Genomic DNA, 15,872 nt, shown 5'->3' on the forward strand with positions numbered 1-15,872 from the left:
GAAATCCCCAAGATCTGATGGAGGCATGGAGTTTATCAGCTACAGGGGAGACACAAATACAAGAAATGTTAGTGTGTTTTTTTGTATAATTATTTCAGTTTCCTCCAGACAGCTTTCATGTCCACACACCTGTTGCTTTCGGTCTTGAGGCATGAGGGACAGGAAGGTGGTCAGGTTGGGGAACTGGAATCCCATGAAGGAGCTCCTCAGGAAACTGTAGAAGCTCACGCTGTAGCTGTCACCATAGCAACGGAGAGGGGATAGACCTACATTCGATGAGATTACAGTCAAATGTAAAGTTTAGGTCACTTTTATTCTTTTCAGCAAATTAAGGAAAAAATGCAAAGATACGCTTTCTTCCCCGTTATATTGCTTATTTACCTTGAAGAGCCTGAATGATTTGGTATTGAACTTCTGTCTGTGTGTCATTACTCAGAGATGAGATGGTTAGACTGAGAAGAGTTACACTAAAAGAGAAAAATACAATATTTGCTATATACAATTTTTATATAAAAAAAGTAAATTGGAACAGGAGTAAAAACAAATGTTTGTTTCATATTTCTAACTTGTCACTCACCCCTGTTGCTCAATGCTGCAGTTTCTTCCTGTCAGTATATTAAAGTATGGAGCCACATGGTAAGATGCTAAATTCACCAGCAGGGGGCGGAGTCGAACTTGGAGCCACAGTAACACCACAGCATCACTGACTGATGGACTGGAGAGGTTTGCACGATCAAATACAACCTGCAACATGGCTGACCTCACAGTGGAGGGAAGAATGTTTTCACGTTCCTGCAGAAAATAACAAAAGCACATTTTTGTTATTTACATGAGGAAAGCATAGTCTTTATTTATTTGAATCAAGCAAATATTTTTGGAGTATCCTTACCAAGATGGCCGGCGAGAAATTATCAAAGAAGGATCCAAGTTGTTGATCAGGAACGTAACTCATCACCATGGTGACTTGATCAATAGTTGTGAGTTGGCCAGGCGTGGTAGAAACCTCTGCAAGTTGTCTGACGGACAGCAATTGCAGGGCTTCCATCTGCATGTAAAAAGACAGACATTAAAATAAAAAAAAATAAGAAAATTGATCACAGAGAATATTAAAAAATTACAAACCGCTGAGAATTGTGGGTAGAGCTCTTGAATGTCTTGAATAGACAAGAAGAAAGAAAATCCTCCCATGTTGTTCTGGAGCCACTCTGTGCTGCTGTTGATGTTCAAGATGCAGCCAGGATCTGAAGCACAGAAACAAAACAAATCTGTTTGACCAAGTTATGAAAGTAAAATGTGTTGACATCTCGAATAATTTTTACAATCACTGAAGGATGAAAAACAAAAAAAAAACTGCTGAATCAGAAAATGTATGTCATTTTTATTTGTTTGATTTCATGGGCTTGTCAAATTGAGGGGGAGATTCTGGGTCATTTGTTGTGGGCGAAGTGAGAAAAGACCATGTGTTGCAAAAGAAAAAAAGAACATGAAAATGTGGGAGTTTTTGAGTAAATATTAGAACACAGTCTTCACCTGCAGTGTTGTTCCTTTTCAGGTAAATCTTGATGAAGTTTGTGTACACAGAGATTTGCTGATGAAGATTCATCTGTGGCTGAACTTGACTGAAAATCTGCACACTGAGGACATGAAAAATGTAGAAGTTGTTAAATTGCTTTTTAAAAAGAACAGTAAGTACGATAGTATTTCCTGCATTGCTTACGTATACTGGTAGGAGCTGCACAGCAAATCCTTTGTTGCCAGACATGAAAGGAAATCATTGGAAACAGCAGGTAGGAACGGACGAAGTCGACTATTGAACCACAGTTGAAGAGTCAACGGATCATTCAGGGTGTCGTTGCTGAATTGGTTAAGTTTGAGTTCTTGGATGCTGTCCAGGATCATGGAGGCTGAAGTGTTCATGGGGTTGATTGTCTACAACACAAACAGTTGTTACATGAGCATTCTCTAATAGTAATAACAAATATAATTTATTATTTCTTTAATATTTAAATAATTAGATTCACATCACATTTTTAGAACTGTTTTTAAGATTTTTTAACCACATTCTTACAATATTGTAAAACTGCAATAAATATATTTATACCGAGTTTGATATAAGATCCAGAGCTTCTTCCACCACCCCAGAAGTTTTAAAGAGAAGAAGCTTCCAGAGTTGTGTGGACCCGCTTGAGCTGGACGATCGATCACACTTCATTATCTCTGCCAGGTCTTGTGCAGTTACTGCCGAAAGCTGTTGTCATAAAATAAAATAAAACAATGAACTGAGCACCCGCATGATTTTTTTTGAACAATTTCTTATTTCATAGCTGATGTCTTACGGAAGCACAAGCAAATTCCTCCACAGAAAAGTCACAGAAACGGCCGTCCATCTTCCCACTATCGAGCTGAAGCTGAACCTCTGTGCTGTAGAGCGGAAGAATCACACAAAAGCTCATTTTTTTTGTTCCAATTTTGATTTGTTTTTTTTACTAAAGAAGTTTTGAATGTAAAATTAGTACCTGTTCACTCCAATACAAACAGTTGACTCTGTAAAACAAAAAACAAACATTATGTACTGAAAAAGCAACGGTAAATAGGGAACCCTTTAAATGAACATTAACAAAACATAAAGGACTTACCATTTGCTGTGACAGCATTGCACTTTGGAGAAAAAAATAGATATAAATTGAAATATCAATTTTTGGAACTGAATTTTAAGATGACAAAAAAACAAACAATTTACCTCCCCACTGAATATGTCACAACCTATAGTAACAGGAAATAGTGAAAAAAGTCAAAGTCAGAAAAATATGAATCACTCCATAAATTAGCCAAACATCTAACGTTTGGCCAAATAAAAAGATTAATAACTTTTCTCTTTTCTCTCTTATCATTAACTTATTAAAATATCTTTGTTAATGTAATGACTCATTGTGTGAGCTTCTTACCAGGTAGGATGTTCTTGGATAAGTTTGCTCTGATGCTTGGAATAAATGAAGCAACATCAAGAGAAGCTGTAGCTTCAATAAAGTCAAGTTGGGTAAATCTGGAATCATAACACAAATACATTTTTTTTAAATCATTGCATGAATTTCATTCAGAAAAATAAATATTTTGGTCAGGACTTACAGTGTTTTGTATGATGTGCAGGAAAGAGGTTCCTTTAAAATGAAAGAATAGACAGATCAATGCTAACAAACCAAACACAGGAACATAAATGCGTCTAAAACAGTGAGGTTGTTTACCATTTCCAGGAACACAACAAGGAATGACAGGAACTCTGTAAACTTCCTCTCTCTTGGAGACTCAGTGAAATAATCAAAGAGTTTGTTGATAATGACGTCTGTGTTTGGCAGAGTGGGATGTTTCAGCACCAGCAGCTCTGCACTCTGCTTTGGACTCAGAACACTGAGAGCCTCCATCTGAAATGATATCATTTATCGTAGAATAAGTGTTGGAGCAGTCAGTGTTTTTTTTAAATAAATGTATATTTGGTTCTTTAAGAAACATACAGGATTGAACTCTGGGTAGAGAGTGAACAGCTCTCTGACGAAGGCAAACTCAGAGAAGGAACCCAGATTGATGCTCAGCCATTGTACACTGCTGATGGAGGCAGACACACAACCTGGAAGAGATTGGAAAATACAGAAAGATACGTCTTATTACCACATAGTTAAAGAGTTAATTTTAGGTTTTTGAAAAAAGGCAATAAGTAGTTGAAAAGTAGTGTTTAATCTTTTAAAATCCAAATGTTTCATATGTGCATGTCTGCACACAGTGGAACAGCATTTTAGACATAATCAGTCAAGTAAAAATGGACACTTCAACCAGTGTAGGTATTTTATTATATCTTAGGTAATATACTGTTATTACTCTGGTCCAGAAAAGTTCTTTATAGGTTGACTGGAGACTCTAAATTGGATATGGATTTGTCTGTCAGTGGGTATATGCACATAAACATACAGTATATTATATTATTCTATATGTGTCTATTTTTTATCACATCCATCCTTCTTTTGATGGATGGCAATCAAGTTACTGTTGGGCAAATGTGGGATAAAGCCTGAACTGATCACCAGTTCATCCCGGGGCTACACACACACTCACACCTGGGGACAATTTATAATTATCAATTAACATATGAAGCATGTTTTGGACTCTGAGTGCCCCAAGAACACCCAAATATGTGCAAGAAGAATATGCCACCTCCACATAGAAAGATCCCAAATGGGAACTGAACCAATACCTTTTTGCTGTGAAGTGTTATGCGCAAAAAAATTGTAAGCAAATGTAAGCATTTGTATTGGGCTCTCTTGATCACAAAAAAACAAAACATAGTATCTGAAGGCCTCAGGTCAAGCATTTTAAGAAATACTGAGATTTTTTTTAAATATTTTTTTTAAATAATACATTTTTGTAATAGGATTTCTTTAAAAAAAACTAAGAAATAAATTATAATTTTCAGCTGATCTGACTCATTTTTTTAATCAGAAGCCAACTTTAGAAGATTAGATTAAAACCACACATTTATTTAAACAAGATTAAAAACAGCACAGGTTATAGACAAATAAATTTGAGGTTTACTTTCTTTTTTCTTTTTGAAGTCACTGTTTTGTTTTCATTTGCATTACAGTATTAAGAATGGGGTGGTTCACTTTCGGCTTATCCCTTTCAGGGTCGCCACAGCGTAACAGCACCCACTGTTTCGCATCAGTGATTTGGCAGAGTTTTTACGTCGGATGCCCTTCCTGACACAACCCTGTACTTGAGGGGCACAGGGACCCAGTTAGGCAGCAGCGTCAAGGGTCTTGCCTAAGGACCCAATCTGGGTGGGAATCAGTGGACAGACAACCCTGGGAATCAAACCCAGGGCTCCTGCGTGCCAGTCCTTCACCTAGCCCACTGAGCCACCCAGCCGCTGCATTACAGTATTAAGAATAGAGGTTTTTTTTCGCATAAAAAAAAAAAATTACCTGCAGTGTCATTCCTGCTCAGGTAAGTCTGGATGTAGTTTGTGTACACAGACATCTGAATGGATGGATTCATCTGTGTTTGGACCTGACTCAAACTCTGCAAACTAAATTCAAAAATTATATTAAAGACAAAATGTAAGCATAATGCAATTGCCTAGTAGTTTTCGCTGATGAATACTGCAGTTCTTACATATACTGGTAGGAGCTGCACTGCAGCTCCTTTGTTGCCAGACATGAGAGGAAATCAGTGGAAACTGCAGGTAAGAATGGATGAAGACGTTTGTTGAACCACAGCTGCAGCATGAAGGGATTGTTCAGGGCGTCTGTGCTGAACAGGTCCAGTCGGGTTTCTCTGATGCTGTCCAGAATCACAGACACTGAGGGACTGCTGGGGTCAAAGGTCTACAACACAATAAAATAAGTCATGTTCATGTTTTAGATTCACATTCTAGTAACAAAAACATTAAAAAAATTACAAGAAAAGAAGCATTACTGATCTACAATAAAACCAAGAAGAAAAAAATAATTGAAATATGGATAAAATATGGCTTTGTAAGAAAATTATAATCTTCATCATAAATTCTATCTTATAATTTTAATAAAAAAAAATTCCTACAGTGTTCGCTAGAAGGTCTAGAGCTGCATCCAGAACTCTGGTGGATTTCACCAGCAGAAGTTTCCAGACAGGTTTGGATCCACTGAAGATGAAGGATCTTTCACACTTCATCACTGCTGCCAGGTCCTCTGCTGTTAACGCTGAGAGCTGTTCAGAAAGAGAAGGTGAACTGAGCATCAGCATCAACCTGGAAACATTTCTACCAAAACTGTTTTAGGGACGATCAGATGTTGAGATTCATAAATGTGTGTCTTACAGAAGCACAAGCAAGTTCCTCCACAGGAAAGTCACAGAAACGTCCACTCATCGTTCCACTGTCTAGTTGAAGCTGAAGCTCTGTGCTAAAGTTGTTAAAGCACAAAGACATATTTGACATTTTAATTCATCATAGAAACACTTGAAAAATATCAAAATATTGTTTTTTCTTTCTACCTGTTGACTCCAGTACAGATGTCTGCCTCTGTAAAATATTGACATGAAATGTTATTTTATGAACTACCAACACTAATTTACAATCCATATTTCTGCATGGAGTGACAACACTCACCATTTGCGGTGGCAACATTGCACTTGAAAAAGAAAAATACAACACCTTCAATTAAAAACAGTGAACTTACAATTTTACAATAACCCAATATAACTCACAGATACCTGTCCGCTGTAAATGATGCAACCTGCAGAAAATAAAGGAGAGAGATCATAGTTTAGAGCGTTGCGACTACTAACAGATTTTTTCATGACGATTTAATGCCTACTTCATAAAAAAAAAAAATATATCCAAAACACATTTATGTATAAATATATGAAGAGATTTTAAACTTCCTTCACTCAAAGTAGGAAGATTTAACTACATTCATATCACAATATTATATTACATTATTTCAATAATAACTGGTTTCTGAATACAATTATTTTGGACAACAGACCCAATCAACATTCTGCTTACATCAAAATAGTAAATTTGCTTTCTTTATAATGTGTTAACCCCTTAAATATTATTATTATTATTATCATTATTGCATCACATAGGAAACAACATATTTCTAAAGACTTCATTTTATGTAAACATTTTTTGTATTCTTTTAAAATACTGTAAAATAGCACTACTCTAAAGTCATGGATGAATACTGTTATTACTGTCTTACCAGTTGGAATGTAGTTGAATAAAGCCAGTTTAGTGTCCATTATGGATAAGGCAATGTCCAGAAAAGATGTGGTTGAGGTGTTGTCAAGTCTGGTGAATCTACAGAACCAAAACAACTGGGATAAGTTACAAAATCTATGAAATCCCTTTAAATAAATTCAAAAAATGTTCCAAACTCACAGTGTCTTGTAAGATGAACAGGACACATTTCCCTTTAAGGCAAAAGTCAAACAAGTGAATATTTTATTTATTTTTTTAATAATGTTTGTGTATTTTAAAGATTGAGGATTTTTACGAGTTTACCATTTCCAGGGACACAACAAGGAATGACAGGAACTCTGTAAACTTCCTCTCTCTTGGAGACTCAGTGAAATAATCAAAGAGTTTGTTGATAATGACGTCTGTGTTTGGCAGAGTGGGATGTTTCAGCACCAGCAGCTCTGCACTCTGCTTTGGACTCAGAACGCTGAGAGCCTCCATCTGAAATCAGATCATTTATTCAATTAAGATATATTCTCTATTTCAAAAATTCTCAACTTTTGCAGATGTTAAATCTTACCGGATTGAACTGTGGGTTCAGATCAAACATCTCACTGACAGACAGAAGCTCTGAGAAAGAACCCAAGTTGTTGCTGAGCCACTCTGCACTGCTGTTGGAGGCAGAAACACAACCTGGACCTGAAACAATTCAGAAGAAACTGAATAGAAACTCACTTTTCAACAATAACAGATTTCTTTTTATCAAAGCAGTACCTGTGTACGGTTCTGACAGGAAACGGAGGATGAAATCCTTCAAGATCACATGCTGCTGTTGGAATGTCATGTCTCTGAACTGATGACTAAACACCTGTACACTATTGATGGAAAAATGTGTTAATTTGACTTTAAAATTTCACAATCCAGTTCATATTCAACATGTAGATTAGTATGTATATGTTGTTCCTTACATCTGCTGGAAGGACTGACAGCTGAGGTTCCTGCTGCTCAGACACAGCAGGAACATTTCTGAGGCAGACGGCAGGAAGACACTTAAACGCTCGGAGAACCACAACTTGACCACGCTGCTGTCCATCAGCTGTTGGTCAGTCAGCAGGAAGACCCTCATCTCCCCAATGACATCCAGAATCTCAGGCGCTGACGGACTGACCACGTCCACAGACTGATGCAGACACAATTCAACATTACATTTAAACTAGGAGTGAATGTTTAGCAGCTTCACAATAATTGCTGAAGCTCTGACCATGTTAGCCAGCAGGTCCAGAGCTGGATCCAAGACGTTGGAGAGTTTAGTGAGCAGCAACTTCCACAACACTCTGGAGCGGCTGCTGTTTCCGGGCAGATCACATCTCAGGAGGGAAGCCAGCTGATCAGCTGCAAAATTCTCCAACTGTGGAGAGGTGGAACTTTGTTTTCTTACTTTATCAATGACTAAATGTTCACATTTACATTTAGTTTATTCAATAATCACCTGTGCACATGCATATTTGTCCAGAGTAAAGTTACAAGGAACATGGGTGGACATGTTCATGTAGAATTCCAGGTCAGAGCTGTGAATGTAATGGAGAACGTTTGTGTCAGTGTAAATTAAATTATTAGTCAGGAATATTTTGAATTTTTAAAAATATATCATGGGATACCTGTCAATGTCTTTGCAAATGTTTGTAGCTTTAAGAAGAGAGATAAAACAATTGTAATTATATTTGATTGTCTTTAACTGATACATTTTCTGAAAATAACTTTCTGGGAAAAAGAGCAAAACTAATAAAAGCTGACTGATTTCCTCTAAGAAGTGCTCATACAAGATGTTTGTAGTGAATGCCATATCAGAAAATAAAAGCAATATTTTTTGAGAGTTCATTTTGAAAACATAAGAAACTGCATAAAAAAACTCCAAACAAAAAGTCAAATGTCTTACCATTAACATGGGTTTGTGGACACTGTTAAAAAAATAAAGGGTAATTTAAATTAGTTTCACTTTTATCAAGAGGTATTTTTCCAAAAAAAAAATAAAGACAAAATCTTACCATGAAGTTCACTGTCACACAATCTGTGTAAAATAAAACACAATAGAATGGTTTCAATCAAAGCTAAATGTAATCTATTTGAGTGTCAAAAGTTGATTGTTTTTTATCTACACAAGTCAGGTGACTCACTTTCTGGTGCAATGTTAATGAGGTCACTGATCCAAGCCCATAAAGGCGGTTCCAGGTCTGAAGGCAGAGATGGAATGGCTGCATAGAGTCCATCCACACTAGAAAAAACAGATGAAGGAAGATTAAATTACATAAAAGAATGATAATAATTTAAAAAATAGAAATGTCAATAATACTTTAACGTTTTTAATATTTTGAAGTCAAACAGTTTGCTTTTGTTTCACACTCGTAAAAAATGACTTGCTTTTGTTTTAGAAATAAAATTAAAATCTTTTATTACTTTTTTCACCTAAGATTCAAAGAATAAAGTTTACTTTAGTTTATTCTTTTCACGGTTATGCTTAATCATATCACATGTTGAATTATTGAAATGTTTTTTTTTTACATTTTCTTTCCATAAAAAATATGCTTAACTGTTTTGAATTTTCAAGTCCAGCAAAGCTAAATATTCTATTGAATATAATGGATGTTCACCTTATATTGTTTTAAGAATTTGAATTATTTAAATAGATGAAATATCTATGATATATATTTGCCTATATGTTGTGATTATGACATTTGAAGTTTCTAATTGCGAACATTTTCTGCAAAAAAGTGAAAAGCTGGAAGGATCTTTACATTTCTTTTGTGCCTTTTTATTTTTTCCATGACACTTGAACTCTAAATAGAAAATTCAACATTTCAAAACCTAAGATGGGATTTATTCTATATAACTAACAAATTAAACTTTATGTTCATTAAACTGTCTAAAATGATTTGCTTTTTTTAATCAGTTTGTTTTTAGTGTGACTATTTTAAAAATGGTCCAAATATTTTCTCCCTCAATGAAAACATCATGAAACGCAAAATATTACCAGCAGAGGGCAGAACAAGAACAAGTCTCATGAAGTGCTGAGCACAAAAGGCTTTGATTGCTGTTGTTCACATAACATCTTCTAGCAAAATAATACTATGTACAGAGTATCTTCTATAATCAGTATAGTAATGACACTAAAAAAACAAACAGAAAATGACTTCTCTCAAACTGATTACTAACTCCTTTAGTGATAGTATTTGAAGGAACTCACAGAAGTTTGTAGATGCTGCAGGGAGGATTGACCTATGAAACAGATAAAGCATTTTACAACAATTAATCCTACTTTGATAAAGCTTTGGTGAAGTTATACAACCAAATCTGTTACCTTTTGAGCACTTTGGATTACAAAGTGCAGAACTTCCAGAAGTTTCCTGTCTTCAGGCGACTCAATCAGATAATTAAGCACATGACTTATGACCACATCTCTCTCTGGTGGAGTACGCAGAGGCAGCAGCAGCATCTCTGCTGTCTGGTTTGGAGTCAGAAGATGAAGAGCTTCCAGCTGAATAACACGAAGAAATTAAGAATATTTATGTTTAACTAAGCATTGTGAAGATTTTGGTTAAATATTTGTGATCGTGTTATTAAGACTTACTCCAGAGAAGAAACGGTTGAGCTCATAGAAATCAATGATGGAAGCAAACTTTGAGAAGAAACCAACATTTTTCTGCAGCCATTCTGCACTGTTATAGGCTGTGAAACCACAATCTGAATAAAAAACAAAATAAATAAATGTATTTTATTAAAATTCTAAATCTTAGCAATAAAAAGTGATAAATGAGTGTAAATGAAGCGGTACTGTACTCAGCTCACCAGAGAAGTTGTGTTGCTGCAGGAAAGAATAGATGAAGTATTTATAGATGTTCTGACTGTACATGGGGTCAGCCTCCATGAAACTCATGTATCCGCCCAGTGCTGACACTCTGAAAGCAGCATGTCAGAGACACAAGTCAGGAGGATCACATCCACACACAACAACACACAACCATCAACACACAGCTGTGAACTCACAGGGTTTGGTAGACAGGACAGGAGAAGTTCTTGCTGCTCAGACAGGAGAGGAGATCTGGGTGGACATCCGGCAGGAGGGGCAGCAGCTTGATCTGGAACCAGAGCTGAATGAAGTCGGGGTCCTTCAGGTGTTCCTGGGTCAGAGATGGAGCTTCTCCCTCACCAAAGATCTCCTTGATTTCAGAAGACACTTCCTTGAAGTTCTGTAAGACAGGATGAGTAGGAACATATGAAATTGTTCCGTCATTTCATGAGATTTCTTAGGTTAGTGTGGTTGCATACTTACAGTTTTGGACAGTTCTTTGATCAGGGAGTTCAGACGTTTGGTCAGCTCCAGAATCAGCCTCATTATTGTTTCCTCATTCAATGTCAGGTTTGTGCGAGCAGCACAATGCAAAACATGAGCCACATTTTCCACGGCATCAGTCAGCTGAAACACCACAGTAATCATGAACAACAACCACACTCAGACTAACTAAAGTGCCTTAAATCAGTTGAGTCAATGAATAAATGCAGTACTGCCCATTTTATTGTGTTATCTCTATCAGCGCTTTTAACAGAATTTTGATTGAATCTCATTGTAAACAAAAATGTATTAAGTTGAAAAAAAGTGTCCAAATTTACCAGAATCAAAATATTCTGATATCCAGGCATGAGGACTCAGCTAATCACAGCTCTTTGTATTTGTTTAAATAATCATTACTTTTCAATGTAATATTTATTATTTTTTTGGCAAAACAAATGAAATAAAATGTAATCTGTCTAAACACAGACAACAATTCGATTTATTTATTTATGCTTGAGTTGTTTTTTTTTTTTTTTTTTTATGACCACCATGTCTTTGTTCAGGATAGAAGAACACAGTATTGACTCAAACTCTTGTGATAAACAAAATAGTCTCACCCCACAGGGAGTCTTATCCAGGGTGATGCTGCACACATCCTGGATCTCAGAGTAATCTGTGTCCTCTGAGTATGCATCATCCACACCATGGTCCAAATAACTGGAAAAATAAAAACGTAAACTCACATACTGCAGAGAAAATGCACAACATTAAAAATACCCTTCAATAAAATATCCTTAATGGGTTTTAAAAGAAAAAGTGTTGTAAATTTAATAAAAGTCTGTAACTATCAGTCTTCAAAGTCATGTTTATGTTTTATAATTATTTTTAATTTGTTAATTTGCTTAGTTCTGGTTGCAGTTAAGGTTTTAAAAATATACAAATTAATTTGGACACATTTACATTAAAGAAAAAGACATTTAATGTGAATAAACATTCAATAATCTTGACTTACAAGAGTTGGTGAAAAGCAAGTTTGATGTTTGGGTGCTCCAGATTTTCATTATTTGGGAAGAACCCCTGAAGCAATGGTGTTACAACCTGCTGGTACCAATCCTCCACATTCGTCACATCAAACTGTGGTTCTGCTGGAATTGTATCTTTTGGCTGATACCTGCCAGCCAGTTCAGCCAGAGTCCAGTTGAGCAGGAACTGAGTCACAGTTATGCCTCTTATTTCTGACAGATTTCTCTGTAAGTACATCAAGTTCGAGAACATATTACTCAACATAGTGAGCAGCTCATATTTTAGCACACAGGTTGGGGATCGTGGAATGTGTTTTACCTTGTTTGTGAAGGAAACAAAATCATGAACAAAGCTCCCGATGGGTTTAAAAGCAGTCAGGAATCCACTGACAACCTGACAACAAGAGATAAAAAAAAGTGTTTCAAGTTACAAGGCTTAAATTAGACTAACATTTTTTGTTTATAATGGCAACATATTTAATATCAGAATCAATATACAGTATATATGAATCAAATCTTGCAACATATCTTTAGCCTTGAAATTATTTATGCACTTTTTCTTTACACTTTTTTTTGCACAAATAAAATACACAAGGATTCATAAAAAGAAAGTCAAGTACAGTGCAGGGAGAGGCAAAAACCCAAATAGCTTATTCAAGCCCCCCACCCAAAATAATTAAACATATAAAATATGTATACATGTATATTCCAAATGTTTTTTTTTAAGAAAAAAGTGGCAATACATATATTAGTGGTTCACAAATAACATGAATATTCTACAACAGCAATAAAACCCTATTAATAGCAGGAAACATAAGTATTTTTTTAGAGCATGCTTTATACATCGTTCAGGATTCATATTTGTAATCAAACTAGAAGTACCTCTCTAAGCTTTTCACGTGGAGACCGGGGGTGTGACTCATGTGTGGGCTGGGATGGGAATGTAGTTGAGTCTGCAGGTGTCCCACTGTGGAAGTCTCCAGGGTGAGCAGTGGGTGTGGGTTCAGAGCTTCCAGTTAAACTGTGGAAGATCAGGGACAGGGTGCCATTTTCCAAGCTCTTCACCTCAGGCGCCATGAGCAGCTCTGCTTTTTGTGCGGGAGACAGCAGGTGAAGCACTTCCAGCTATGAGTGAACACAGAAGCAACAAATAGGTAAGGAGGTCAAAAACCACATGAGAGGAGACATGGGAAAAATAGTTCACTGTCAAAGTTTAAAGGAACTTGAGTAAAAAAAAATAGTGACTTGTTGTTAAGACTTAAAATTTTCAGTTCAGAGTCCTTGACAATCTTGACATAAAAGTCAGTTCGACTCACTCCACTGAAGACCATATTGAGAGCTGAAAAGTCCTTCATTCTGGCCATTGCTCTGAAGGCACCAAAGTTCTTCAGCAGCCACTCCTCACTGGTTTCTTCTTGCTCTGCACAACCTGTAAACACATGGGTCTGTAAATGTTCTGCTCCCTAAAACAATAGATTAACATACAATTTATTGTGCGTTTTGATATATTTTCTGTTAAACAATATACTGCAGTCACAGCTGGGAATCACGTGGTAGTTTAAATCTCCTCATCCAACTCCTCTATCCAGGATGGACAAGTTAAGTCATATTTTTAGTCTTTGGTTTGAGTTTGAGTTTATCTGTCATCCTCAGTTAGATACTCCAGCCTAGATTAGATTTTTAATTTGTGAAATTGGTGACATCATATCCACCATTTAAAAAAAAACAAAAGAAAAGTAGTGAGCATGGTGTCAGAATTGCTTTTAAAATCCAGGGCACTAGATAGTTAAGTAGTTTACCACTCAGTGCAAAGTATTGTTTGTGTCATTCAGCCTGCATACCGAGCATGATATTCTGATCTGATCTTCACCTGGTCCTGCTTTGTCTTTGATTTGCCTGCTGCCTGCCTCTGACCCTCGTCAGGACCCTTACTACTGTAGTCTGATTTCTGATACTCCCATGCTGGTGTTTGATCTCTGCCTGTCCAATTCTGCTTTAACTTTGTGGACTTATAGCTGTACTTGTCATCCTGCCTGTGCTATTAAACTTTCTGCATGTGGAACCAGCTGTCTGCCCATTTGTGACATCCATCTTCTTCTGCTCACAGGGGCAGCAGTCCAAGCAAAGAAGTCCAGACTTCCTTCTCCCGTGAACAAGATGCCAGAATACTTAACCTTCTCCACCTGGGGCAGGAGGACTCCACCCACAGAGAGAGGGCAACTACCTTTCTCTGGTCAAGATATAATAATATAAAAAGATGTTTACATTAATAAGCAGATTAGATTGACTCTAGTCTAGATCAATTTATCTAACCTCATGATCTAAACTTTAGGTGTGTGCAACTGTGTAATGCTGCCTGGGTGCTCTGGAATGCTGCCCTCCTGCATTATCTTTGTAGGCTGAACACTGAAGCAACAACATCTTCTCACACATAATCCTCTTTAAGTATTCTTCAAGACAAAATAAGAGACAAGATGAAGGAAAATCAACAGAGTATAGAATTTCTTGATCTAGATGACAAGTTTGTCACTTTCTTTGTCCATTGGTGCATTCTTTGTGAAGTTGAGTTGTTCTCACTTCTAACCTCCTTACTCAGTCACAATTACCCTTACAGGTGAATATGGGCAAACTTGTATGGGGCTGGCAGGCGGCCCATACAAAATGACAAGGTTGTAGACGAATGGGTGAGTTGTACAGCAAAAATGTTCATCCAAGAATAAGTAAAGGTGAACTAGGTGAGACAAAAGCATGCTACAAATGTTTCATTTTTGACCCACCCAAAAACCCTGTGGACTGAACGAGAAGCCCTCGAGTGCTGTTCATGTGATAAGTGTACACTCCTTGTGGGCTCCTTGAGTGCAGCCTGACAGTTAGAAATGAGGAAATTAGATAATCAGAGTGTAGTTTGTATGGGTGTTCTGTGCACACTTATGTACCACATTAACAGCATTTGCATATAATCAGCAAATGGCCGGTACTACCAAATTATTAATGACTAGAGTGTCTTATAAGGGCACCAACAGACCATATGACGACATCACCCATAAGTTCTTGCAACGAATGGCCTACAAATATTTCATGCTACACTTCTAGCACCCTTGATAATCTATTTTCATTCAGTTCAACTTTCCTTCTCTTGATAAGGAAACTGCAAGACACACCAGTTCTCCTTTCTACAACCCTCCATGGACCCAGACAACCTGAAAAAAAACCCCTGCATCAAGCCCCATATGGGTGTATTTCACCAAGGCTTTACATACGCACATGGATGAAGCGTATGGTGTGACCAATAGAGCGGCGCGCAGCGGCGCGCTATCCGCTCCGCGCCGCGCAGCGTTTCGGCGTCTGGCCTATTTCTTCCGCGCGACGCGAGCGCTCCGCGTCAATACTGACAGGAAGTTGCATCGAAATGCATGAGAAAATCCGGTTTATTTTCAAAATAGAACCAATTTTTCACAATAAAACGCCGCGATTGACAAATGTGATAATGTTTTTGTGTCTAAACAGACTGTAGAGATGAAAATATGCATACAATCAAAACACACAGACACGCATGCGCGAGAGCCCCCACCCCGGACACCACAGATCTCTGGAGCGGGTGTGCTGGGTTGCAGGGTTCTGGGAGGAAAAAAAGCAGAGCAGACGGGCAGTGGGGGCACAGTGGAGCGGGACATGGGGCTGCGTTTGAACGAGAGAGAGGCAGAGGAGCGGTTCTTCTTGGAAGAAACATCAGGTAATATTTTTGGTTTATTATTTTACCGACGGAAACACGTGGGAGCGCGTGTGTGCACACAGACACACAACAGAACAGACA

General features: G+C 37.2%; 3 protein-coding genes across 4 annotated transcripts in view; all 3 read right to left on the reverse strand.

The window, feature by feature from the left end:
* Window positions 1–6,340, reverse strand: mslnb (mesothelin b). The gene is made up of 22 exons (XM_036212144.1): window positions 6,134–6,340; window positions 6,019–6,046; window positions 5,843–5,927; window positions 5,587–5,733; window positions 5,161–5,372; window positions 4,971–5,074; window positions 3,510–3,622; window positions 3,243–3,419; window positions 3,127–3,158; window positions 2,946–3,043; window positions 2,741–2,763; window positions 2,637–2,658; window positions 2,517–2,544; window positions 2,337–2,421; window positions 2,102–2,248; window positions 1,718–1,929; window positions 1,531–1,634; window positions 1,123–1,241; window positions 890–1,045; window positions 578–792; window positions 130–467; window positions 1–39 (listed from the first exon to the last, which is right to left on the reverse strand). The coding sequence occupies exons 3-21, from the start codon at window positions 5,891–5,893 to the stop codon at window positions 374–376; spliced, it is 2,139 nt and encodes a 712-aa protein (XP_036068037.1). The 5' UTR covers window positions 5,894–5,927; window positions 6,019–6,046; window positions 6,134–6,340; the 3' UTR covers window positions 1–39; window positions 130–373.
* Window positions 1–15,872, reverse strand: part of LOC118598699 — a 219,314-nt gene that overhangs the window by 74,381 nt on the left and 129,061 nt on the right. The window lies entirely within an intron of this gene.
* On the reverse strand, window positions 9,882–12,488 carry LOC118599035. Its single transcript, XM_036213112.1, has 7 exons — window positions 12,049–12,488; window positions 11,654–11,753; window positions 11,037–11,180; window positions 10,751–10,953; window positions 10,553–10,662; window positions 10,335–10,447; window positions 9,882–10,241 (listed from the first exon to the last, which is right to left on the reverse strand). Exons 1-7 carry the CDS (start codon window positions 12,321–12,323, stop codon window positions 10,044–10,046), a joined length of 1,143 nt encoding a protein of 380 aa, XP_036069005.1. The 5' UTR covers window positions 12,324–12,488; the 3' UTR covers window positions 9,882–10,043.

The sequence above is a fragment of the Oryzias melastigma genome, linkage group LG1 (genome assembly GCF_002922805.2).
Source record: "Oryzias melastigma strain HK-1 linkage group LG1, ASM292280v2, whole genome shotgun sequence".
In the NCBI taxonomy this organism is placed as follows: domain Eukaryota; kingdom Metazoa; phylum Chordata; class Actinopteri; order Beloniformes; family Adrianichthyidae; genus Oryzias; species Oryzias melastigma.